General features: G+C 29.7%; 13 protein-coding genes across 13 annotated transcripts; 6 read left to right on the top strand and 7 right to left on the bottom strand. All coding sequences in view use genetic code 6, as the record gives it.

Moving 5' to 3' along the window:
- Positions 1–716: 716 nt before the first annotated feature.
- On the top strand, positions 717–917 carry SS50377_22023 (uncharacterized protein; the record flags this gene model as incomplete). Its single annotated transcript, XM_067905915.1, has 1 exon — positions 717–917. One exon carries the CDS (start codon positions 717–719, stop codon positions 915–917), a length of 201 nt encoding a protein of 66 aa, XP_067767232.1.
- A 121-nt stretch (positions 918–1,038) lies between these two features.
- Positions 1,039–3,903, top strand: SS50377_22022 (DENN-domain-containing protein; the record flags this gene model as incomplete). The annotated part of the gene is made up of 1 exon (XM_067905914.1): positions 1,039–3,903. One exon carries the CDS (start codon positions 1,039–1,041, stop codon positions 3,901–3,903), a length of 2,865 nt encoding a protein of 954 aa, XP_067767231.1.
- Positions 3,904–5,246: 1,343 nt separating this feature from the next.
- Positions 5,247–10,964, bottom strand: SS50377_22021 (uncharacterized protein; the record flags this gene model as incomplete). Its single annotated transcript, XM_067905913.1, has 1 exon — positions 5,247–10,964. One exon carries the CDS (start codon positions 10,962–10,964, stop codon positions 5,247–5,249), a length of 5,718 nt encoding a protein of 1,905 aa, XP_067767230.1.
- Positions 10,965–11,084: 120 nt separating this feature from the next.
- On the bottom strand, positions 11,085–12,068 carry SS50377_22020 (Aldose 1-epimerase; the record flags this gene model as incomplete). Its single annotated transcript, XM_067905912.1, has 1 exon — positions 11,085–12,068. The coding sequence occupies one exon, from the start codon at positions 12,066–12,068 to the stop codon at positions 11,085–11,087; it is 984 nt and encodes a 327-aa protein (XP_067767229.1).
- Positions 12,069–12,210: 142 nt separating this feature from the next.
- Positions 12,211–13,179, bottom strand: SS50377_22019 (Cysteine synthase A; the record flags this gene model as incomplete). The annotated part of the gene is made up of 1 exon (XM_067905911.1): positions 12,211–13,179. One exon carries the CDS (start codon positions 13,177–13,179, stop codon positions 12,211–12,213), a length of 969 nt encoding a protein of 322 aa, XP_067767228.1.
- Positions 13,180–13,495: 316 nt separating this feature from the next.
- SS50377_22018 (uncharacterized protein) lies at positions 13,496–14,767 on the top strand (the record flags this gene model as incomplete). The annotated part of the gene is made up of 1 exon (XM_067905910.1): positions 13,496–14,767. The coding sequence occupies one exon, from the start codon at positions 13,496–13,498 to the stop codon at positions 14,765–14,767; it is 1,272 nt and encodes a 423-aa protein (XP_067767227.1).
- Positions 14,768–15,087: 320 nt separating this feature from the next.
- Positions 15,088–16,995, bottom strand: SS50377_22017 (uncharacterized protein; the record flags this gene model as incomplete). Its single annotated transcript, XM_067905909.1, has 1 exon — positions 15,088–16,995. The coding sequence occupies one exon, from the start codon at positions 16,993–16,995 to the stop codon at positions 15,088–15,090; it is 1,908 nt and encodes a 635-aa protein (XP_067767226.1).
- A 345-nt stretch (positions 16,996–17,340) lies between these two features.
- SS50377_22016 (Sodium/hydrogen exchanger) lies at positions 17,341–19,026 on the top strand (the record flags this gene model as incomplete). Its single annotated transcript, XM_067905908.1, has 1 exon — positions 17,341–19,026. One exon carries the CDS (start codon positions 17,341–17,343, stop codon positions 19,024–19,026), a length of 1,686 nt encoding a protein of 561 aa, XP_067767225.1.
- Positions 19,027–19,034: 8 nt separating this feature from the next.
- On the bottom strand, positions 19,035–20,000 carry SS50377_22015 (Cysteine synthase A; the record flags this gene model as incomplete). The annotated part of the gene is made up of 1 exon (XM_067905907.1): positions 19,035–20,000. One exon carries the CDS (start codon positions 19,998–20,000, stop codon positions 19,035–19,037), a length of 966 nt encoding a protein of 321 aa, XP_067767224.1.
- Positions 20,001–20,100: 100 nt separating this feature from the next.
- SS50377_22014 (uncharacterized protein) lies at positions 20,101–20,679 on the top strand (the record flags this gene model as incomplete). Its single annotated transcript, XM_067905906.1, has 1 exon — positions 20,101–20,679. The coding sequence occupies one exon, from the start codon at positions 20,101–20,103 to the stop codon at positions 20,677–20,679; it is 579 nt and encodes a 192-aa protein (XP_067767223.1).
- Positions 20,680–20,701: 22 nt separating this feature from the next.
- SS50377_22013 (uncharacterized protein) lies at positions 20,702–21,583 on the bottom strand (the record flags this gene model as incomplete). The annotated part of the gene is made up of 1 exon (XM_067905905.1): positions 20,702–21,583. The coding sequence occupies one exon, from the start codon at positions 21,581–21,583 to the stop codon at positions 20,702–20,704; it is 882 nt and encodes a 293-aa protein (XP_067767222.1).
- Positions 21,584–21,695: 112 nt separating this feature from the next.
- On the top strand, positions 21,696–24,248 carry SS50377_22012 (uncharacterized protein; the record flags this gene model as incomplete). Its single annotated transcript, XM_067905904.1, has 1 exon — positions 21,696–24,248. The coding sequence occupies one exon, from the start codon at positions 21,696–21,698 to the stop codon at positions 24,246–24,248; it is 2,553 nt and encodes an 850-aa protein (XP_067767221.1).
- Positions 24,249–24,277: 29 nt separating this feature from the next.
- SS50377_22011 (5'-3' exoribonuclease 2) lies at positions 24,278–26,566 on the bottom strand (the record flags this gene model as incomplete). The annotated part of the gene is made up of 1 exon (XM_067905903.1): positions 24,278–26,566. One exon carries the CDS (start codon positions 26,564–26,566, stop codon positions 24,278–24,280), a length of 2,289 nt encoding a protein of 762 aa, XP_067767220.1.
- Positions 26,567–26,637: the final 71 nt, after the last annotated feature.

Below are 26,637 nucleotides of genomic sequence, written 5' to 3'. Positions count from 1 at the left end.
TTAAAAATATAAAACTGACAAAATTGACATTTATTAATAATAAGATTTACTTCTCCGGAATAAATCTACAAACGATAGAAATAAAATATGATGATCTAATTATATTTAATAATGAATAATAAATAATACTTTATTTTTGTAATTTCAGTTTTAATATATACACAAATTCATATTAATGTCTTACGTTAGAATTAAATTTAGAAAGCAATAATTATATTTTTATAAGGCTAATGCAACCATTAAGACATCTAATTATATTTTATATGTTAGTAATGTAAAACCAATTAGAAATTTAAATTCGTTATATAATTAAAAATAAACACATTTATAATCATATATGATGGGAGTTATATAACACATATAGTTACTATTTATCACTGATATATATAATAAGGAATAATAATTAATTCTCTACGGCAAAAAATATTGTATATAATATTAGAATATTATTATGATATCGCAAAATCTTAAAACCCTAGAACAAAGAATCTCATTTTAAATTATATAATAGTTAGTATTAATTATAATATAATAACTATTAATTTTTAATAAAGTAAAATTATTAATTATATTTAATAATATTAGTATTACTACACGAAATTTATCAGATAATATTTATTTTAGTTAAGTATTGTGAATAGAATAAATCGTCCAGTTTATCTAAGGTTAAATTATCATTATTATATAATAATCTAAGTAATTTATTATTCTAAGTTATGATCAAACTCCCCCTATTAAAGAACACAAGTAGTTCTATCATCTCTCCAAGATCTATATTAAGCTCACTGCAGTAAAAAGAATTATATAGTCCAAGATAGTCAAATGATATCCTTATTTACAAACAAATGATGAATTAAATTGTAACTCCAGATAGTGATTAAGATATTCAGCTTAGGGGATAAATTTAATCTGAGTGACTTTAAATAGCCATTGAATCATATAAGCAACGCTATAATAAATAGCTATTATACTTTCTCAATTAAGCTATATAACAATATATTCTATATATTACTTATTAATTTCTATCACTTCTAAGTAATGAATCAACTGCCTATTATCTTATTTACTGGATCTGCAGAACCATCAGTGCAATTAAAACCAGTAATTAATCATTTTCCCCAAAAAATTTCTCATTCTCGTCCATTTCCATATCAGACTTCATTTTATCTCTTTCCTAACACACTATAAATTCATGAGATGTAACCTGACATCTCTACTCATTTTTTTAATTTGATAGACGATACTGGAAAACTTATATTTGGTGTCTCTGCAGTATTTGGAGTTTCATTTGACGTTAATGATGTTTAGCATTTTTCTGACTGTTCAATGTTTATATTGCTTAGTGAACCATTATAAATACATTTCGAAAAAATGTTATTATTCTTTGCTAGAAGAGTTAGATCATTAAGTGATCTTAAGATAAATCTAGAGCAAATGTGGACTCGTATAGGATCTGCCAGTACATCTCTTCCACTTTCTATTTAGTATAATTATGAAGAAGACAGTAACGATGAAGGCGTTCTTATAATTGATTCTATTTATCAAAAAGGATAAACTCCTTTTTAAACAAGAGGATAACTTTTCAAAAAATGTAATGCGGATAGTATTGTTGATGTTATAGAGGCTTTATTGTAAGAAAGAAAAGTTATTATAACAGGAAGTACGATTAAAATAATAACTCTTGTAATATATGACTTCCTGATGATACTTTATCCTTTTTCATGGCCTTTTCTATTATTTTCCTTATTACCCCCATAATTTATGCCGATTCTTCATTAACCAGTGCCAGTTTTTGCTGGAATCTAGTTAAAACACTTATAAGATGCATTAATTCCTCAAGATATATTAATTTATAATTGTGATGATCAACATGTACATGAGTTTTCAACCTTTTGGCAAATAGGTATTACTAATATAAGAACTGCTATACCAAGATAAACATTAGATAGTTTATAATGTGAGTTTATATATTAAATGGATAAAGATATGGTAGGAACGTAATTATAAAATAGTTTTAATTATGATTAGTCAGATTTATAAATAAAACCTCGAAATGTCTAGTTTTAGCTGAAAAAAGATATTTAAGTTAGTTTCTTTGATAAATTTAAGAAAAAGATTAAGTCTAAAGACTAACAATAATAAATTGTACGCGTGTAGACAAAAAATGATATTATTTAGTTTAAACCTATACCGCATGTTTAAAGACTTATTCCTAGGTATTTTGATTAGAATTATATTGCATTCTTAATTAAGCTTAATTAGAGAAGTTTTGATTTGTAATAATTTTATACATTACATCTTTCGTCATCATTTAAAGCAGTTTAGTCTCCTCGGGAACGAACTTATTCTGCTGAAAATCAGCTTAATAAGACAAATAAATCACGACCATTTTAAACTAGGGCTCGCCTACCTAATAAAATTAGACAAATGTTTAAACAATCCATAGAGTAGAATATTATTAATTAATAGTAGTAATAATAAAATACATATGATACAATAATACCTCATCCATATGCAATGCTTATGGAGTAGTAAATATTTATGCGTGAAAAAGTAATATTTGGACAAGAAATGAGAAATTAAACGCATGATTAAATTGATCATACAATTAAAAATTTGCCATAATATAATATTTAATATAGTAGTAAATAAGAGATCGAACATGACATGTTATAGCACCAATCGGGTTGTAATATATTGATTCAATTAAACAAAAATATTTAGTTACCTGAAACAAAATCTAATAATGGGCGTCCTCATATTGCTATAAATAAGATAAAAATAGGCACATGTACAAGTCTATTATTATTAGTATAAAATTACAGAAGATATTTAAAGAATTATAATAGATAAAAACCTACTGAACGTGTATAGATAAATGAAGTGTTTATTAAATTAAACTAAACTGAAATAGACCCAAAGAATGACTATTTTAATCCAGAAGTGGTACATGAATTCTTCAATGACATATTAACTGAACTACCACCCGTTTAATTTTATACTAAATACGAATAAATTTTTGATTATTATTCATTTGTAGGAGAATAAGACTAAGAATCATATTAATTTATCAAAGAATTTTCTAAAAGTTTAATCTTTGATTGCTTTTTAGAAAGTAGGTTATCTGAGGATATTATACCTTAAGGTTCTCATTTCAATTCGTATACTTAAGGATAATATTATGCACCTTAAATAGCTAAAAGTATGGTCAACAAGTAACAAACACCATAAAGTTTTAGTTTAGGACGTTCATCATTCACTAAGGAGTTATCTCAATCAGCAGATGAATCCAGAGCAGAATCTCCCACGAATTAATCATCTTTAGAAGATATTACATCTATTAAATATGAAAATGCTGTTTTAGAAGATACAACAGATTTAGTAGATTCCTTACTGAAATTTACGGAACCTATAACAGAAGATCCATAATAAATTTTTACTATTCTTAAATTGTCAGGTCCAACTGGTGGAAAGTGGTAGGAACGTTAATTTAAAGTTAATATATCACAATCTTCAGTTTCCTGTGTTTGGTATGAGAAGAAATAATAAAAAGGGGAAATAATAATTTCTAGCGATTTTTAGCTTTCAGTGCTGCCTTAAGAATCATTACCGACTCAATACCCTATCACTCTAACTGGTATGATTTAAAGTTAGAGAAGAGTACTCACCATTTGTGCTAAAACTTAAGATGATTGTAGAAAATTGCTTATTTTAACACGCCCACCTGATTTTTCAAATAAAGTAAGAATTAAAAATGATGAAGTAGCATGTAAATTGATTAACCATGAACGCAAGTTGCGTCGGTATGGGCTTGGTAATCTAAGCAAAGAAATTCATAAAGAAGGCATTTGCGATGATCTTGTAACTGGAATTTACTAGTGTATTGAAATTAATTGTAAATGATCTATTCATATTTTAATAGCCATTCATTAGAGTATGTGATTTTAATCATAAATCTTGTGCGCCATTTCAAATTACTAGTGAGCTAAATTTTTAATGTATTAATTTTAGAGATAGTTTTAATTATTACTCAATATTAATAGCTAAATATATGATTTTTACAATATTTAGGAATTTTTATTGTTTTGTAAAATATTTTATTTTCTAAGCAGAATTAATCATTAATATTATCCTTAAGCATCATATATTTATTTTAATATGCTAGTTAAAAGTAAGGAATTATTATAATATAAAATATTAGATAATGCGTAACAACTAGAAATTAGTATTCTTAGTATGCATAAATATATTTATATTATTATACTATTTATATAAAATAGCCTTTTATTTCTGCATAAAAATGAATAACTCCTTAACTTCGTTCTTATCCAATTATTAAAAGTTTTAAAACAAATCTCCGAAATTTAATGATTCTACATATTTATCACATACATAGAAAGTATTTTAAGACATAAGGCAAGATAATAAACTTAAGCCGATTAATTATTATAATTAGTCTATATCTTTATCTACGAAACACACAAACAAATTATTAAATTCTAATCTTCCATTAAAATAGCCTATTTATACGAGTTTATTTTAATCAAAGGTTTATAAACCAAAAATATAAGACTAAACAATTAATTTTTAAAAATTCTAACTTACTGAAATAATACAACCGGAATCTCATTTTATACCACACGTTGAACATAAGTCTTAAATTTGTCGCAGCTAATCTTTAAGATCTAGAGGAAAACATGGTTACTATAAGTTGCCGGAGATTTAGTGATTTATTATATCTATCCATAATATATTGTAAATAATATTTGTTCTTGTGAACTAACACTAAACCCTATATTTTAGTCTAGTATAATAAATCACTTAATTTTTTATACAATACAAATTTCATTATATATTTAATTAATTAAACTTATTTATACAAAAATAAATAAATATTGTAGCCAAAACAGTTTAAAATTTATTTATCAGATTCTTTTAATAAAAACCTGCTCAAATAAAATTAATTTATATTAATAAATCAATTTGATTTATATAATTTAATTCATCTTACATTTAATCAATGTAAATAAAATTTGCAAATCCGTGTATCGAACAAAGATTCCGCAATCATTTTGCGATATAATTATTCCTAACGAAATTTAATTACTATACACGTAATTATCATTTTATATATATTATCCTAAAATACTTAGAGTTATATTTATTCATTGAATTTTGATTTAAACTTTAGTAGAATTCTTATATTCGTTAATATTGCTAAAATCACTTTAAAGCAATGCACTTCTTCAGTAGCCAATTTTCTCTTTTACTACTTCCAGAATAACTTAAACTAAATTCGCCTGGCTTTCAATTTCATCTCCAGATTCAACACATTTCAGCATCTCAATAGCTATTTTAACCAAGTTTCCAATTCCCCTAGTAAAATCAAGCATTTATAAATCACTATACACTAGCTAAAACCATTTGTTTATGATTTAAAATCGATTTTCTATTTCCTCAGTTTTCGTTTTTTCTGCATATTTTGTCATAACACTAAAGCAAATATTTGCATTTTTGGTCAACTTTTCAAGCATGTTCGAATTTGATACAGCTTTTTCACTAACTGCTCCACGAAGTAACTGTTAAGTAAAGTGTGCAAAACGTGCAAATTCATAAAATACAAAAATCTGCTTAAACTCATCAAAGTTGAAATCCTTTTGACAAAGTTCCTTGGGTTCTAAATTGACAGAAACAGAATTAAGAAATTAACAGAAATGAGCAGTTTTGATGGAGTTATTTTAAGCAAAATGATTAATTAGAAATGCTGAATTTTAGAAAGTTGTACGTCTCGTAATTGAAAATTGAGAAAGTATAATTGCTGTAACTTTTGATAAAGAAAGTTTACGATCTATTTGCTATTTTACTGGCTTTTAAGAATTAAAAATTGGGCTTTTTATTGTGCTAATTTATGTTGATGATTCATCTTAAAGGAGTTATTAGACTAGCACAAATTTACGCTTTGAATCCCAAGTTGGAAAAATTGCTTATATTAATGGTAGAATGAACTCATTATCGAACGTAATATCTGATATATTATTTTAAAGCTTATTACTATTAAATTAATCTATTTTTAGTGCTTTTCGTATATCTAAATATAATAATAGAAAGTCAGCCGGTAAATCATCAAAGAAAAATCGTGTAAAGATAAATACTTCTGATGAAACGTATTGATAATAAATAATCGAAGTTATGAGCTGAATTAGTAGTTAATTTACTAAATTTTTGAGTCCATAACGCTGTTATGCGAATAAAAGTGTAAATGATGAAATTGACATTGCTTACTAAAGCTATAATTAACCTGGTATAATTTCAAATTAATCTGGATTACAAGTAAGACTAATATCAGTTATCATAGCTTCTTCATGTGCTTTTTTGAGTATTAAATATGAATATGTTGAAAATTATCGTTCATAAATAATCATCCTAATTGTTTTTATTGTCCAATTTAAAGATTTTAATGAATTATTAAAAATAGGAACTTTCAAATACGGTTCTTATTTAATTAATTATTTTTAGAAATAAATTTATTATTACTACTCAAGCTGTGTAAAAATTTCTGGTAACTTTTCACTTGTAACAGATATAGAACTAACTTTAATAAAATCAATATTCTCTCCTATTTATGGTTGCAAAGATTTTTTACAAACTTAGTAAGTAATTTCAGATGTTTACTTAATGTTATCAAGTTCGTTTTATAAAACTCGGTATGTGATATTGTTCATATCATTTTTGTCTTTATCAAGTTATTATCCTTTATACCAATTAGCTATATTATGCCCTCTAGCGATTATAGATGGATAAAACTCAATTTAATTTTAATTTTGCACCAATCCATATTTTTAAGCTATCATATCTTCAATATCAATAATAGTAAACTTATTTAACCCGTAAATATTAATGGATGATGTAGCTTCGCTTGTACATGTTCCTACTATTGGATGAGATAAATGTGTTGATGATTAAATTTAATAATAATCATTGTAATTTTTTTGATTTAAATATGTTACAAAATCCTCATACTTTTATTATTCATCTATTGTAAATTTCTGTTCATCTATAAGATGTTTATATCTATTTTAAGTATTTAACATACTATTAAGACTATTGGAGACATCTTCTTAGCTATGGACCACTTATTATATGAGTTTATCCTTTTCTTTTGCTTTAGTATCTTCTAATATATCCTCAAGTTCTTATATTTCATTAATAGACACTGGTTTAAGCTTAAATTTTGTTTCATACATAGCAACTATAGATTTCTTAGATTCGCCATAATATTCTTATTTGCTGATTTCTAATCTTGCTTTTGTTAATGATGATAATACTCCATCTGCTTAGCTATCTTTGAACATAGAACTTTTTAATTTATCAACAAATTATGTAATATTTGTTTATGTTACATCGTTTTTTATCTTTTTAACATCTTCTTTTGTGTATTCTTATTCTAATGTTAAATTTTTCTTTTATTAAATATTGATTTTTAATTCTAGATCTTCAACATCTAAATCAGTATCTTCTATCTGAATAATTTTTAGCGGGGAATCTAAGTTAATCTATTACTATATTTACTAAGACTACTCATCTAGACTAAAACCTTAATCCATTAAAGAAGATTGCAATAAAGTACTAGGTACAAACTCAAGATTTCTAATATTTACCACACCTATTTACAAATTTGCTTTATCATAAACTGCAATTCTATCTGTAGATTCATATAAATTATTTAGTGGTTCTAAATTTTAATGTAATACAGCTTAATTATTTTCTACTTATTAGTAAGGTGGTAATTTCTCGTTGGTCAAATATTGCGATGAGTGATTGTTCACTTAGGATATCATGCTTGTGTTAGTTGGAAAATTTTTCATGATCCCTGACTTATGTTATTAATTTATATCAGTGACTATAGAATTTCGGCTCTAATTAAAAGATTACATAGATGATTAGTTGTTAGTAATTGATAAACTGTTATTTGATTCATTATTAATGTGCATAGGTTCATCGTATTTTGTTTTGTAAAAAGTATCTTAACTAATTTAATATCCTTACTTTAATGCACTTTATTGAATTAAATCATGAATTATTTAAAAATTCTTTTATTCTATAAGCTATTACTTAATAAATGTATCATTTACATTCAAGAAAGCAGAGTTTACTGCAGCTTATTACAGAGACTTTAAAGTTTCTGAAGGAGTGAAACCTTTTAATTTTTATTAAGATTTATATACAATATATGAGTTAGATATATGCGTTATAGATTCTAATTCCTTTTGTGATAACTATGGGTTTTATTTAATATACATTTGAATCTGATTCAATACTTCTTCTTTCTCTTGTTATTATTTAGTAGGTTATAATGCTTAAGAATTTCTAAGATTTTACAAAAATAATTGTGTATCTACAGTATTTAAACTTGCTTATATACTTTTATTTGAAACCAAAATACCTACTTAATTTGTATTTACATGTTCGGTACTATTTTTACTTGGTATTAAAGTTTGTGACTTTTATTATATATTATTGTAATCTTAGTATCCCATAAATGAACCTGAAATATCCTATAAAGTTTCTTCTTGAGTATGTCCATCAATTTAAAGTTGATTACTACCTTATTGATCATTTTGACTTGTATTAGTGCGTTACAATTTAGAAGTAGATGGTTTTTAATGATAAATACGATTTAAACTAATAATTTATTATTGTTTAATACTTTTAGATTAATTATTTAGTACAGATTTATTATCTTTATCCATATATTTATCATCTAAAAAGCCTTCTCCAAACATATATAACTCGGTATTTTCTATATTATCACTGTTGTTTAGTTTCTATTCTGTAGTACTTGAATTTTAAAAATGATTCTATCGTAGATAGTTTTCTTACGCCTATTACTCTTTTTATTTTTATTTTCTAACTTTTCTTTCAGTCTGATAAGTTACATAGTCTTTAGTAAAATTTTACTTTTCATCATCAGTCATAGCAATAAATTTTTCAGGTTAAATAATCATATCTTCATTTGAAATTTCTGATTCAGATGAATCAACAGCAATCTAGAGATTATTCTGAAGTAATTCCAATAATGATTACTAATTATTATCTAAGGAGTTTGATTATTTATTTTTTAATTAAGTATCTTAAATAGAAATTAGTTATTATTTCATCAATTTTTAGAATTCTAATTATTACTATCTTGCTTCCTTTTTTCTAGCCTTTACTTATTTATCTACTTCAGATTCTTAGAAACCTTATTTTTTAACCTTTTTATATTCGATTGCTCCATTTTAATTAACAATTTGCTCGAATTTATATTTTTCTTTAGCATAAATAGGATCATCTGAATCTTCTTCAATTTCATTCCTCTACCTAGTTTACTAAACTTTAGTAAGAATATTTTACTTATCATTAATAAGATCAAACACATCTTGTTATTATACTTAAACACTAGGTTCTGTACAATTTGATTCTTATTGACTATTCTTCTTTTAACCATTCTAGAGTTAAAGTAAGTTTTACTGAATTTTTAATTATCTATCCAAAATTTTATTATCCAATACAATGTTAAAACTCGCTTGACATCCTACATTAATACCTAAGAATAATTATTTCTTCATTTATTCTATAAATTTTTCTGTCGAATCCGTATTTTGAATTGTATTCATAATATAAATAAAACTACCGATCCCGTCGTAATCAACACCCAAAATACTACCTAAGGAATATTCATCCACGCTTTTAAGCTAAATAAGAGTAGTACATGCTTTTTGAACAATTTTATTAAATTATGACGAATCTAAATTACTACCAAATCCAGAATTTTCTTACAAATTTGTTATTTTGGTATATAATTTAGCTCTTTCAATTTCATTTCTTCTTTGTTCGTCTTCGAAACATTTAACCATTTTTTCATATTCTTTAAGATATCTAGTAGCTTAAACTTCAAATTCAGCCTTTTTTGAGTCAGCTTAAAGCCTTGCTCTTTACTCGAATACTAATTACCTCTCGGCATTACTATATCTTTCTGATGCCTTTTCTGCAACTGTTTTCAGTTTTTATGATGCATAAGATAGTCTTTTGCATCTTGCTAAAGCATCATTTAACAATTATGATGTTTATTTAATCTCTTTTTCCATAACCTCTATTCTTATTGTTTTTGTAACAATATCTCTAGCTTGTTCAGTTTTTTCATTCTCTGAAAATATAATAACTTCTCGTAATTAATCTTGATATTTACTGGAGCGTACACCTTTTTCTTACTCAACTATTAGTTAATTATTTAAAATATTATATTTATGCTATAATTCATTATAATCTCGTTACTATTACATATTTTATGCATCTAATGATATCATTGCTGTTTCCATTGCTTTTAATTGAGTTGGTTTTGAAGCTGTTTTTTGTAAGAAGTATTATTTTAACGAAATAAGAGATTAAACAAGGGCTGAATTATTCTACGCTTACATAAAATCAATTACTGCATCAAAACTTAATGCGTACATCTCAAATTCATCTATAGATGACACATTTATTTTCTAATTATTTTCTTAAACTTAAATCATTTAAATCATATCTTCTTCTAGATCTAAAGGATCAAAGTTGTTTTTGGCATCAATGGTTTTTACAACTTGCAAAGCTCCACCAAAAACAATAGCTTTATTTAAATCTTAGTTAATTCTAGATTTTTCGTTTGAAATCAAATGATCTGCAGCTGAACACTTAAGTTCATTCCCTAAATCTATCCAATCTTGTTCATTCGCTCGTCTTGAAAAGGTTCGTTACTATGCTAAAGCTGCAGTCTATAAAAATTCGGCATCTACTTGAATATTAGGTTCTCTACTTGATTATGATGTTTTAATCATCCGAATTGGAGACCTAGTCCTTGTAATTGGAGTCTTAGAGTCTATAATTTGCTCAGATGTCGTCTTTTTATATGTGATTCTATTGGGAATCGGTGCGGGTAAATTTTTCATTTAGAACTTAAAAGTATATCATCATAAACTATATATTATTATTATTATATAAATAGGGCGTATAACAATTATATTATCATACCCTTAAACTACAATTATATTTAATTGATACTAAAACGATCATAAAAACTGATATTCAGTCCAATTTTAGTATTCCTGCATTGCACCAACCTCGATGCTCGGGAATTTCTCCTCATTGCAAGCATTTGGCCACCCCTGCGTTTCAAGACAGACAGCAGTTCTTTCGTCGTAAGCCCTGCCATATTTGCCTTTAAACCCGCTGAGCCAGTTCCCACTATACAGCTACATCCCCTTCTGGTTAGATTTAATGATCATCTTTACATCCTCAAACTGCAAAACTGCCTGCTCGCAGTCTGGCGTGACGACGAAGCAGTGGTCATAACCGATTCCGCGTTTCAGCTGCTCGTTCTCTTCGTGAATATTTTGGCCGATTTGCTTCATTTTCTTGAAGTCAAAAGGCGTATTTTTGACGTCCTCTGGCTCGACCGAAACGCAATTTTCGCTGACTCTTAGATACTGCTATGCATTGATCTTCAGCTGGTGCTACAGTACCTGACCCGTCCCAAAGTTGAAAAACGGGTGGGATGTGCAGTTTAGAATTGTCTTTCTGTCCGTGAATGCGGTAATGTCTGTTCTGAAAATACCGTCTTTAACAGAATACGTAACGGTGTACTTCACATTTCCAGGGAAGCCGAGCTCACCGTTTAGCGATGTAGTCAGGATTATTTTGTGCTCAGATACAAGCTTGGTGTCCCAGACCTTAGTGGATAGCAGTGCATCAGAGTGCAGTAAATATTCCGCCTTCTTGAAAACCACCATTTTCCCGTCGATTTTGGTCTCAGCTGGGCATATTCTGTTGCAAACTGGACCCACTATAGCACCAAAGTACTTTTCTGAAGAATCTATGTACTTTTGGATTGTATCATAGCCTAAAATGAGGTCTTTTCCTTTAAACAAAAGCTGGACGATTATTCCGCCATAATTTGTTATGGTGGCAGTTAAAGCTTCAGATTTGATGGTATAAAGAGAGGTTTCTTTCCCATCAATTTTTTTGGTAAATTGCTTCTTCTCAAATGGCTGCATTTTTATAGAATAATTTCTCACTAATATTGTTAATAATGATTGATTCATATATTTAATCCGCGTTAGTTATAGTTTAAAAATGATTAATTTTTGTTAATAAATATTAATGATAACCTAAAATATGTTTTTAAATTCACAAATATCAATCACTGAATTCTAAAAGCACGCCATCTGGCTAGATTTCAATTGGAGTTTAATCTTTATCGTCATACATGAAGTCAACTGATAGATATCGATCACCAGTATCATTTATAATGGTTATGACGTCACAGTTAAACTAATCTGCGTATTTGATAGCAGCGCAAACGTTTGCGCCGGATGATATCCCTCCCATTATTCCTTCTTTTTAAGCTAGGAGCTGACAATATTTTATAGCTACTCCAGTGGTGATCGTGGTTACTTCGTCGATAAGTGAGGTGTCGACAAGTTCTGCCTTAAATCCTGGGCCTATTCCTTGGATGCCATGCTTCCCGGGGCGATTACCGGAGAGCAGGGCGGAGGTGGCGGGCTCCACCGCGACTGTCCTCAGCTCCGGGTATGCCTTCTTGAGCACCGCGCTGACCCCCGATATCGTGCCACCGGTGCCGTAGCCGCACACGAAGTACGCGGGGTGGATATCGTACTCCTGGCACTGGCGCCGGATCTCGGGCCCAGTGGTGAGCTCGTGTGCGCGGCGGTTGTTGATGTTCTGGAACTGCTGGGGGATGATTACGTTGGGGTCCGCCGCCGCCATCGCGTTGGCCTTCTCGATGCAGCCGCGCATGCCCAGGTTGGTGGATACCAAAATCAGCTCGGCTCCGTAGGCCTTGATAATGAGGCGGCGCTCCATGGACATCGAGGCTGGCATGATGCACACGAAGGGGATGTTCAGCGCTGAGCAGCACATCGCGAGCCCGATACCGGTGTTTCCTGAGGTGGGCTCCACGATCCGCGTGCCGTCGGTGATCTGGCCCTTCGCCACCATGTCCAGCAGCATAAACTTCGTCGCACGGTCTTTCACAGAACGGCCGGGGTTCTTGAGCTCCAGCTTCACGAAGACCCTACCACGCGTGTTCAGCCGTTGCAGCCTCACCAGGGGCGTGTTGCCGATTGAGTCTAGTAGGGTTGTCATTTAGATTTGTGCTATATAAAATCACTAATTAATCTCTATGTTTTGTTTAATTGTGATTTGGCAAAATCTATCCTACTTTAAATTCATTCAAAAATATTTAATTATTTAGTATAAACAACACTATAAATATGCGTCGATAAATACTTTAAAAAACATTTTTGGAATTTTCTAAAACTAACATCAACAGATAATTAGTATATATCTAATATACTTTACTTTGAAATACTACATAATATTTATTATAGAATTTAATATCATATTGTTTATTTATATTATATTATAATTATTACATACAAATTATTAGTAAGTTATTAAAATGGAATTATACATCCCATTCTTTTTCGATAAAGTTACAAATCTATTATCAACAAAATATAAGCTAGAACACCAATAACTGCAAATTTTAGATTATATTTTCTCTGTTTTATCAAATGACAAGCCTCTTCCAAAATCTGCCCCAAAATCTAAATTATATGTTGAAATATCAAGAAAAATATCGCTCCTAAAGGATTAAAAAATCGAATTTTCTAATCAAAAACTTACTATTCAGATTACTATCTTATCCAACATATAAACACTAGAAAGACTCGGATTTGATGCAATTTTCGATGGGGAAAAGGTTTCTGAAACAGATAAGATTTCGTGGGGGAAATTACTTGCCAATAAGCCTGATTTTTCTGTTAAGTTGCCTATAATTTGCCAACAAATTGCAAAATTCATTATACAACAACAGTAAACTCCAGACTTCTTAAATTTCCATGTTTACGACAAATTCCCTTCTAATTTTATATTTGATTGTAATTATTAAATTTAAAAATAACGAATAGACAAAATTAATCTAATTCCAATTTTTAATTCTTAATTTGTGATTCAAGAACTAATAACACGGTAGCTAGTTCGTGGTCTCGTGAGAGATGATTTTTTAAATCTAATAAGAACTGATAGATTATTTTAATACGAATTTTTCATAGGTAATGGGAACGCAACATACTCAACGTAAACTTTTTTTGCATAAAATATTGAAAAAATCGATATTAATGATTTGAATATCGAGCTCCGAAAAGGATTCTCTTCTCAGAATTACGTTTTCCATATGAAAATATCTAATGATGAGTTGTTAAAACTAGGGTTTTAGGATGAAATTTATATAGGTTTAATAAAAGACAAAATTGTTAATATACAGGATATTAATGGCATTTCGGGTATTTTCTAAGTTTTTTGCATAAGTTAATAGTTGAATTATAATCTTACTTATCCTTTCTAAAATAGTATTATTTAAAATCAAGAGTTTTACTCTATTTCGTTAATTAATCCAGATACTAAGGCACATTATTTAAACCCATGCAGAACAAGAACTTGCATACATACTCTGCCATTTGAGGGAAAATTTAAGAAATGTCAAATTTGTGGGTCAGATGAAACATCATTTCCATGCGTTTTGTACACATGTTTAAATCAATAATATAAAAATGCAATTTCTCTGATATTTGACGACAAATTTCAACTAATTGAATTAAAAATAATGAATCTTGATGATTCACTGAGTCGGTGGGATTTAACAGATGATGTTCTTGATGATAGCTAATGATGAACCTATGAATAATATTTACCATGTATGGTATTTATTTCAAATAAATTAAAATATAATTAAATATTTATATGATGACTATTAAATACTAATTATATACTATATGGTATTTTTATAGTGATCGTTAATAGATTCTTGATTCTCATATTCTAAATAATTTAATAATCCCCTAGATATATTATTTAATATTATATCCTCTATTATTGATGAAAATAATATCTTGCATTTTATATAATTTAAGTTCAAATAATATTATTACTACATAATCAAACACTAGTATACCACATAGTCAATAAATTCAATTACAAATTTATAAACATTCATTCACCCACTATATCTAGCTCTTAAAAATCTTCTGTAATACCAAATATTCCAATTTACTCTAAATTTTTGATTATATTAGAACTATTTTTAGCATTCATTTGGAAGAAATTCTATGACTACACTCGTAAAAGCTAGATCTTTAAGTTTTGTATCAAAATTTTATTTTCAGGATCATTTTGATCAATTTTTCTTATAAATGACTTCATTATTAATTGATAAAAATTAACGCAAGCATTAGTTTATCCAAAATGCGTTTTGATATTTAAGTCTAAGAAATCTGAAAAATTCTACTATAAAAATTCAGATTCAGTTACACTATAACTGGAAATTGATTTATGTGGCTCTAAATCTGTAAGAAATGTGCTTTTTTACGTGATTTATTACTTTGATAATAAATTCAATTCTTTATTACACATTAAGCATAATAATTAATATGGTAAAACTTACATTATTTCAAACGAGTTTACTAGTCTCTCCTAATTTTTATGAGTTTAAAAAGTGAAATTTTCAACAAAGAAGTCGAGTTAAACAGAAGAAAAAACCTTTAATTATTAAATACTTATTTACCAGATTTTGTTCTTTTCACTAACTATTCCACGTTATTTTACAAACCAGTTAACTGAAAATTATGCCTAAGCGACTGATTAACTTAAATGTACTGGAAAGCGTATTTCAGGTAATTTAATTCTCTTAAAACTAGGAAATGTAATACAAACATCCTTTTTACTATTTTTAACGCAAAAGCGTAACCCACCATATAGGCTACAGAACACTGGTCTAAAAAGCTATAATTTGCAGTTTGATTTATCCTGCTTCTATTGAGGTTCTTAGGTTACGTTTCCAGAAAATGCTTGAGATAGATATGTAAAATGTCTCATAAGAAAATCACAGTTACGTGCTTTTTAACAGTTAACTTAAGATTAGCTAAGGCTGCTTTGACTATCAAAACAGCAATAAATGAATATAACAACCATAATTTAACATAATTTACGCTCGCCATTTTTGTATGGCTATAATCCTTTTGCATATTAAATATTTTATATTTCACCATCATTAGTACTTTTTATAAAGCATCCTTAGTAATTTACTGTGCCTAAAGCAATTTATATAACACTTTAGCTAGAGAATGATCCAATGAAACACCCTATTTTTGCATTTTTATCAAATCGATTTCGTGCATCTTCTACTGTAGAATTCAGAAATTTAGACGGGAAAATTAAGTTTTTCCTTGCTAAATAAGTATCTACTCGTTCTTCCACTTAATCGAAATCTACGAAAATCTCATTTGCAAAGAAAAGATTTCGATGACGCAAAAGCGAGTTCTGCAGCGAAAAGCGACGGTAAACCAAACTGTAAATATCAGTTTTTACAGGGCAAATTTCAGTGAAAAAGTTTGAAAAATTTGAGAAAAATTAATTGAAAGAAGTAAAAACCAAACTTTGAAAATTGTTACTTTCAGATTAAAAGTTTACAATCGCTTCGTCACCAGAGACACTACTACCCTTTGAAATTGCACGTAATTAAACGCTATTGAAAGGAATCATAGCAAAAAACTACGATTCCGTGATATCTCGTTCTTCACCATCAAAACAGAAGCACTCCCATGAAAACAAGGATGGCTTCTCATCAGTAGCCAGGTGAATAGACTTTAGAAATATTTACTACGTTTTTACGTTTTTAGAGGCTTTATTACGCCATGGCTACGGTATACCAATGTTTAAAGAATAAATTGAGCACGCTGCATCTGTAAGGATGAATTGGGAAAGAATTCCCAAAACTTTATGAGTTTGATCATATTTTAATGAAATTGTTTAAATCATAAATGGTAATTAAATCGAATCGTATAAATGAATGGATACTTTTGGAAAATGGAGATCAGATTATGAAATATTTACATACTCCATTAAAACTGGTCGTATAAAATTATTATATTATAAATATGTATACATAAATAATTTGAATGTCATTTATATCGTAATTTACTGAAGGCTAGTTTGTAGTCATGAATTTTGTACTAATGTGTATAGTAATAATCATAGTGCTTGGTATAAAATATTGCACTAGAGAAAGAGAAGTTTATTAGGAAAATAAAGATATTAAAAACGATTGATTTAATAATTTACTTACTTAATATATATATATTTTGCTGTTTATGCATTCTCAATATAAATCAACATTAACTAATCATATGAATGCTTATTTTTTGAAGTATATTATTTATTATATTAATAATATCTTTAGTAATTAAAATGACGGAACATTAAGCCTTTTAAGTATTTGGATTTCATCTTAGTGCAGTTTCGCAAGAAGTACTTTTTTTATCAATATATGTTACATGTTTATGCTTAATAAGAGTATTTTATTCATCTTCTAAGATGAAAGTGTATGTTCCAGAATCTATTCTATTAATTTTCATTGGAGTCATTGTAGGACTTATAAGCTAATTTATCCCAGGTCTCTAATCTGTAAAGTCTTTGCTAGAAGTATCCCCAGAAATAATTCTGTTTGTGTTTGTACCTATAATTATTTTTGACGCTACATATTTTTTGAATAAATCAGCTTTCTTTTAAAATATTAGAGAAATATTAATGTATGCTATAGTAGGGACTGTATGTAATGCTGCAATCATAGCAGGTTTTTTATATGCATTATAGGCTATTTCTATTACTAATTTTACATTAGCGTAATTATTATCATATGCTTCCTTACTATCTGCAGTTGATCCTGTTTCTGTTATAGCTATCATGGAATAATTACATGTTAATGAAAATCTGTATATTATGGCTTTTGGGGAGGCTACTATAAACGACGGTGTTGCAATTGTTTTATATAATTTAACTAAGTCAATTGATTCATTAACATAAGGGGGTCACTCAATATTTAGTATTGTTGGTCTAGGTATTGCTAAATTTCTTATCAATGTATTAGGTGCAGTACTAACCGGGTTGGTAATTACATTTTTATGTTCATTTTTAACGAAATTTACTTATAAAAAATAGTAATTAGAACCAATGCTTTTACTAATTTCATGCCTCCTATCTTATGTATTAGCAGATGCTTTGCTTTTTTCTGGTATAATAGCCATAATGACATCTGCACTAGTAATGTCTCGTTATGTCGATTTTAACTGTTAAGTGCAGTCTATTCAAGCATTCAAATCATTTATTCATGCGCTTGCTTAGACATTTGAGAATCTAGTATTCCTTGATATGGGAAGTTAGCTTATTTTTGTAGGTTTTTCATCTCAAAAAATTGATTTTACTGTAGCTTTTACCCTACCATTTATTGCTTTCTTAGCCAGAGCAGTCTGCGTGATATTTTAGACTGCAATTTTAAACCTAAGAAGAAAACCATTAAGTTTACAAATTAATGCTTAGGAGCAAGTAATTTTAACTTGGTGTGGTCTTCGTGGGGCAATAGCTTTCGCTCTGAGTAAATCTATGGCAGAAGAAATGTAAGATAAATAAGTTGCAAATACAGTTCAGTTTGCAACAAGTATCATGATCACTGTAACAATTCTCGTTTACGGATTGAGCATGAGATCTTTAATTTTAAAAATGAGCGTAAAACTTGAATAAGAACTCACAGTTGGAACTTAAATTCTTTAAAGTCCTTTAAACATTATATAAAATGTGATCAAGTTAAGTTTAGGAAAAAACTTAAAGATAAAAAGATTTTTCAAAAAGATTGATCGCTTTACTTAAAAATGTTTCTTGAAACATTATTTGCCAGAAGAACTATAGATGGATGAACTTATTCAGAAAATTAAGACAAAATAGATAGAAGATTATGCTTTTGGGAATGATATTTATGTAGAGGATATAAATGTGCGTGAAAAAAACTTCTTTACTTATTAGTCTATGAAGAAAATGTCTTGGAAAAAGGGTGCTCCCAAATATGGAGAATCACATGGACTTATTGAGGATCATTAATGATATCGTTTTCAATCACTTAGTTCTAATAACGGGCCTCCATAAATTTGCTCTATTTCAACCTCTTTACCGTCAAATAAACCATCAACTGAAATATAACGTTCGCCTGTATCAGAAATAACAGTTATAACATCACAGTTAAACTAATCTGCGTATTTGATAGCAGCGCAAACGTTTGCGCCGGATGATATCCCTCCCATTATTCCTTCTTTTTAAGCTAGGAGCTGACAATATTTTATAGCTACTCCAGTGGTGATCGTGGTTACTTCGTCGATAAGTGAGGTGTCGACAAGTTCTGCCTTAAATCCTGGGCCTATTCCTTGGATGCCATGCTTCCCGGGGCGATTACCGGAGAGCAGGGCGGAGGTGGCGGGCTCCACCGCGACTGTCCTCAGCTCCGGGTATGCCTTCTTGAGCACCGCGCTGACCCCCGATATCGTGCCACCGGTGCCGTAGCCGCACACGAAGTACGCGGGGTGGATATCGTACTCCTGGCACTGGCGCCGGATCTCGGGCCCAGTGGTGAGCTCGTGTGCGCGGCGGTTGTTGATGTTCTGGAACTGCTGGGGGATGATTACGTTGGGGTCCGCCGCCGCCATCGCGTTGGCCTTCTCGATGCAGCCGCGCATGCCCAGGTTGGTGGATACCAAAATCAGCTCGGCTCCGTAGGCCTTGATAATGAGGCGGCGCTCCATGGACATCGAGGCTGGCATGATGCACACGAAGGGGATGTTCAGCGCTGAGCAGCACATCGCGAGCCCGATACCGGTGTTTCCTGAGGTGGGCTCCACGATCCGCGTGCCGTCGGTGATCTGGCCCTTCGCCACCATGTCCAGCAGCATAAACTTCGTCGCACGGTCTTTCACAGAACGGCCGGGGTTCTTGAGCTCCAGCTTCACGAAGACCCTACCACGCGTGTTCAGCCGTTGCAGCCTCACCAGGGGCGTGTTGCCGATTGAGTCTAGTAGGGTTGTCATTAAAGATAAACCATTTTATTTTACATAATATTATTATATTTGATATGAATCTAAAAATATTTCCAAGCATTTATTATATTGGTATTGTGCAATAATTTAAATGGAACCAAAAACATTGCATTCAGTTTTTGATAATCCAGATCCTGATATCCTTTTCCCAGTAGCCTTCCCTTAATTTCTACCATCTACTGCGATAACAGCAGACTAGATGTTATCAGAGTGGATTCAAACGCAGCTTATTCAAAATTGCGTACACTACAAAATACGCACTCAATTCACATCTAAATCTGGGCAGAGGTAAGCAATATTATAATGCAGAAACAAGACTTGTGGTCATCAAGTTGTATGCCGTTTAGAGTCAAATGGTTGGAAACTTGTTTGTGCTACTTCTCATTCTGGTCACTTTCCAGGTGCCTTAGCAGACCTTAAACAACTTAAAATGAGTGCCATGACTCGTGGACGTATTGAAGAACTTTGTAAGCAGCAATTTACAAATATTTAAATCCGAAAAATACTTATTACAACAGTAGGTGATAAGCTGAAAGGTGAGTAATTAGAATATATGATGGCTCATAGGGGTCTTATTCCTGCATGTAAAACAATAGAAAACGTGCGCCGGGCCATGTTGAAATAACTTAGTGTTGGAAACTAAAGAGCATGGCCAGACTATGATTTATGAAGTGAAAAATGTAATTAAAATTTCATTTTCGTGGTTTCAATCCTGGTACATTTTAATAGTCTTCCAGAAAACGCATCATTCTAAGGTGGCTTTAATATTTACTTACATTTTGGCGTTACTAAGTATTTTCGTCTTGTTTTAAGTAATTAATCGTTTCTTATTTTAGTTTATTAAAAAATCCAGTTAGCTGGAAAAATAATTAAAGCTTTGAAGCTGCTTTGAAAATTTCTTATTAAGACATTTCACGGCACTATGGTGATTCAGTTTCAGCTCTATAAAAAGTTTTATTCTAAGGCTAAAGTTTGGTCAACTCTGCTAATCGATCCCGGCGTTAAGTACAAACTTCTATTTATGAGATATTAACCTATTTGGTTGTGTTAATCTAATCAATAACAGATAGTTGATCCATATCGATTAGAAAATCTGAATAATGAGTATACTTTTAAGTATTGCGTTTTTTAACATAGGATTCATATAATTTACCATCAGATGACTTAATATTCTTTAGAAGTTATTCATATTCTGATGTTTTTTGTAATTATTTTTTAGATTATTAGTTACTGTAAAAATCTTTTTCTTTTTACCTTATTAATTTTGAATCTCCTACAAACTCGTCTGGAAATAATTAATTAAACTCAGATTCCCCTGTTGGTTGTGTCTGGCATCTTTCTCGCTCATCATCTAATATTTCTAAATGTCTTCTAGATAATTTTTCTTTCCTAGCTAAAACTGTTTGGGTACGATGTAGTAGTGCTTTATATTGGTTCTAAGCTGTATTTAACGTATTTTATATTTTAAAATCAGTAGAAAGGGATTATAACCTTGCTGAATCTGCTAATTTTAAGTTATTTATGATTTATTTTTGTGTCTATTTTATTTTATCATAATGGTTATCTAACGGCATTAGTGAAGTTTAATAGTTATTGTAGTATTTTATTATAGTGTTAAGTATATAATTTCATTATATTTATTTAAATTATATATAATCACATAATTGTATTCTAAAATTTAATAAAATGGAAAATTTATTTGGTAAACCTAAGATATTAGATCAAACCAATTATATTGCAGCATCTACATACAAAATACTTAATGATAACTATGGTTTGATTACTGGTGTTATTCGACTATTGTCCACGGCAATAAAAATAACAAAATTTAATATATAGAATATTCAGACACAAAATTTATGCTAATAGGAATGGATTAAATTACTTTTATTAACCTAAGATAATTAATCTTTAGATGTCAATATTTTATAGTAGCTAGTTCCGATGAATATTTAAACCTAGTTAATAACTAATTTTTCAACAGTAATCTCAACCATTCCACCTGAACTAATCAGCTTTTTCTTTTTAGGGATATATGCCTGTCCATCTTGTTAATCTTAGGAATCATTGCTTTTGACTCATAAAGTCGGTATTCCAGTTTAAAAATCTTGTTAGAAATGTTAAAATTAACTTAAACTAATTAAACCTCCTATAATATCTGTGTTCAGTCCTTAGGAATCATTACCTCTTCGGACTGCAATTTGTAATGAAAATTTTGCATTTTTAACAGCTTTTTCAATGAATTAATATGTTTTTCAACTTTTTTCAGATTTTTTTTCAAAATCACAAAACTTTTTCGCACTTTCAGCTATTGAAAAAATATAAAAATAATTGGAGATTAGTGATCTTACGTTTTTAAAATCTAGTAAGGCATTAGAATGGTTGAAAGATGATGGAAGTTGTGTGTAAAGAGCGGGAAAAATTGAATTTGCTTGTTATTTCAATCTGAAGTATGCAGATTTTGGTGTTCAAAATATGGTAAATTAAAAGTATTAAGAAATATAACCAGCGGTTATATATCCAATATAATAATATTAGTAATAGACTTTTGAATCAGAATATAGTGAGAATAGTTATGAAAGTGTTTAAACGCCACTAGTTAATACATAATACAATGAGCCAATAAGACAAAAGGGAAAAACTTATAATACAATCGAGATGGGCCCATGTGTTATATTATTATTAGCATTTATTATAATATTTTTTATAATTGACGTAGTTTTAGCTAGTTATTTAACCCATTAAATAACAGCAACAGCAATTATTAACAATATGAGTGTTCGAGGATAAATGTTTCTAGGAATTCCATCTGTTCAATCTGAAGCTGATATCAACCAATTTATCAATTCTGTTTAAGTAACTTAGAAATAGAACCAACTCTAAAAATTAGGCTTACCAATTAACTCACAATTTTCCGTATATACACAATAGTTATATGGCTAGAATTTAACATCAAGTGATGGATCCTATCAATCTAGTGTCATTGGAACATTAAATTAGACTGAAGGGGTATTAAATCTGTTCAATGTGGATAATTTGACTGTTGATACGCTAAATGTTAATACTTTGAACGTTAACTCATTCACTTTCAACTAAACTTTAGAATTTAGTTAAAACGTACAGTTATTTGGTCTAGATCAACAGAATATTAATTTTACGACACTTACAACTAATGATATAAGTACTTAAACTTCAACTCTAACAACTATTACTGCAATTAACCCAATAGCTTGTTAAGACTTTACTTCCACGACAGCAACAACTTAACTATCAAATATTTAAGATTTCACCAGCAACACTTTAACTTTACCACAATCACTGTCAATCACAAATTCATTGTCTATTACTAATGAAGTAACTCTTACTCTTCCAGTTACTATTTAACAATAATTAACAGTACAAAATCAGGTACAATTTGTTAATGGAATTTCTACAATTTCTACAACATCCCAAGTGCCATTAAATCTACCTTAACTCAATTTCAGAGGCTTAGATTTTACAGTTAACGCTACTACGAATTTATAAACAGCTAACTCTCAAACTTTCACATCAGCCAATGCTTAGTTTACGAATGTGTAATGTGCTGGATGTAGTGTTTCCATGCCATCTTTCACTATTGCTGGTTCGATAACAGCTAATTCTTTAACTGGAACTAATATAACTGCTTAGTCCACGGAGGTTTAAACCTTAACAACAGCTTCAAATACTACTGTTATTTAAGCAGCGACTCCGTTATTTAATATTAATTCTATCGGAATAGTATCTTTTGTACCTCTTACTGTTCACAGTTTTCTGACAATGAATTCGACTAACATTTCAACCTCTTTATCTCTTGATATAATTGCAACTTCACTGTCAACTTCAGCTCCAACGACAACCTTTACAGGTACTGCAACAGCTTAAAATATTGCGACCGCCAACATTTTAGCTCCTTCAATGTTTTAAGGTGGTAATTCAACACATACTTCAGCAACTTGTAACCAATTTATCACTAAAAATATTACCATCCAAAACTCTGTTTCTATTCCTTCTATAACTGTGGATAAACTCTAAATACCAGTGAATAATTGTGCAAGCAGATTCTGTTTGAGCAAATACTGTATTTAAGCCGGACTTAACAGGCGAATATGCACAGTTGTTACATCTTAGAACGGTGGTAGTGTACAAGCCGACCAGATCAAGACCAGTATTATATGTACTGGTGCAAATGATATAGTCAGCGGAAATTGCTTCCTATGAACAAAGAGTGAAAAGTCAATATTATCAGATCATTAAACTCTCCAAATACTATCATCATCACGTTATCTTTTTTGCAATGATGACTGCCATGAGCTCAAGTTGAATCCAGTAGTAAGCGAGTCAGGTAAATAACACTTACTTAGCTAAAACCCTGGGCTAACTTTGCAGTTACTGAAAGATAGACGCACCTTGCTGTTAAATACTGGCTTTTCAGGTTAAAATGAATAAAATGAGTCCCCAGAATCGTTCTTTTAACAATAAAAGTCAGAAATAGCTTTAAAGTTGTTTCTGTAAACCAAAAAGGTGTTCTAAACTACCTCAAAAGCTTCCTTTTTATAGTATCCAGAATAAGATTATGCACAACTTTAATTGAAAAAGTTAGTCTAATTCTACTCTAAATTCGCTATACTAGTATCTAAAAACTCATTTTTCTTCATAAGAATAATAACAGGATCTCTAAATTTATTGGCATCAATCTCAAACTCTTTTAGGTTTGGAGTACATTTCTCGCTCTCAGAAATAATTTTTCCGATATCAACTGGTGGCATGCAAATCTCAGCTGCCCAAAGAGCATGTGCATGCGAAGCATCGCATACAATTCTATTTGGGTAAAATGGTCTTAGTGGTGAATTTGGATCTAACATTAAGTTTCTATATGCAGCTGGCAGAAGCTATACAGATGCTGGTGGTAGTACAGCTAGAAGCTGCTAGTAAGGAAGGAGAGGCTAAGATGCCAAATTGAACGGTTCATGTTTGTAGGTTTTAATATGAATTATAAGATCTTCTACTAGCGGTGCAAAATCAAATTCATAACACCACTCCCAATCATTGCAACCTCTTGCATAATAGTGGCACACCCATGACATACCTCTTAAAAATGAATGGCATGCATCTTTGACGTTTTTGATATTTCGGTTGTAGTACTTTTCTTTAAAATCAGGCTTGTAAACATCTGATTATACAGATATGTACTAAAGGAGGATTTTCTAGGTATCATTTTCGTCAAGTTTTTGAGTTTCAAATTTTATATTATAATCTTGCATTTCTTATGAAATATCTGGATTTTCTATCATTTTGTGTCTTTTGACAAATAAACGGTCAATTTCTTCTTAAGGGGCATTTTCAAGCTATAATTTTTCAATCTACATAGATAGTTCTCTAATTTTTTTATCCACCATAATTGTTTTGTATCTTCTTTTTTCGTTCCATAATTTTCTTAAAATAGTATTTTCAGCCTTTGATAGTTCAAAAATAAAAACAGCAAAAATTTGATAATCAACAAATCCTGAGTCTGTAATAAAACGTTTAGTAGGCAATACACTTTGGTTATAAACTTATATTAACCGAATAATACCTCCATCATCAATTTTCAAGCATGAAATATGTGGAAGAAAATCATTCCCAGCTAAGAAGCATAAAAATACAAAATCATCTAATATACGTTCAAAGTTTGCCGGACAATTAAATTCTTAGAATAAATATTATCGGAATGTATAAATATTAACCGAGAAAAACTTATGAGAATTTGCTATTGGTGGTTACCCTAAATGCTTAAAATTTGGACAGTTTCCAGCAATATGTGCAATAACATCTTATGCCTATGATTTATTGTTTAGCAATTATGCACAATATTTGCATAGTGTTTGTTATTTGTCAAAATTAATATAATCTCTAAATATGAAAAAATTTGGTTCATGAGAAGATAGAGCAAGCATGATCAGATCAGCATCAAGACCATAAATGCAATGAGAAGTCTTTACTGAGTAATCTGGCTTTGAACGTTATGACCTGATAAAAGACATAATTTTATGTTCTCCTTCTCCTGGAGTTGACCAATCATCTAAAATAAAATTAACTGTATATCTTGTAGAAGTATAATATACTAATGCCTTTTTAAGTTTAACCATAAATTCTGTACCAGGAGTAATGCAATTTTAATCCATTGAATTATCTAAATATTCTTTAAGTGCTTCTTCACCTAGATCTTTTTTTAAATCAATAATTTTTTACTATTTCTCATATGCAGAAATAAAACGACGTTTTCTTTGTTATTAAAGTTTAGCCCGAGGTGCACAACCATCAACTGCAATATAAACTAATTTTTACGGGTTCACTGCTTTTATAACTTTATCCATCAGAATAAACATTTCTTAGAAAACTTAATCTTCATTGAGTATTGTTCTCTCTGGAGGGTGGAAGCAAGGGTGTACTAAACCATTTAAATCTAAATATAGATTATCAATAGGTAGCTAGGGTCTATCAGATATGATATTTGGATATCTTTTCTGCAACCAACGGAAAAATTGTGGAATACCCATTTAGAAAAGAACATGGGAATGGTAAAATATTTTATTTATATTCTTCTAAAAATAATAATATTTGAGTATAA

The sequence above is a fragment of the Spironucleus salmonicida genome, chromosome 2, assembly GCF_000497125.1.
Source record: "Spironucleus salmonicida strain ATCC 50377 chromosome 2, whole genome shotgun sequence".
In the NCBI taxonomy this organism is placed as follows: domain Eukaryota; phylum Fornicata; order Diplomonadida; family Hexamitidae; genus Spironucleus; species Spironucleus salmonicida.
This window is presented reverse-complemented; position numbering and strand designations above follow the sequence as displayed.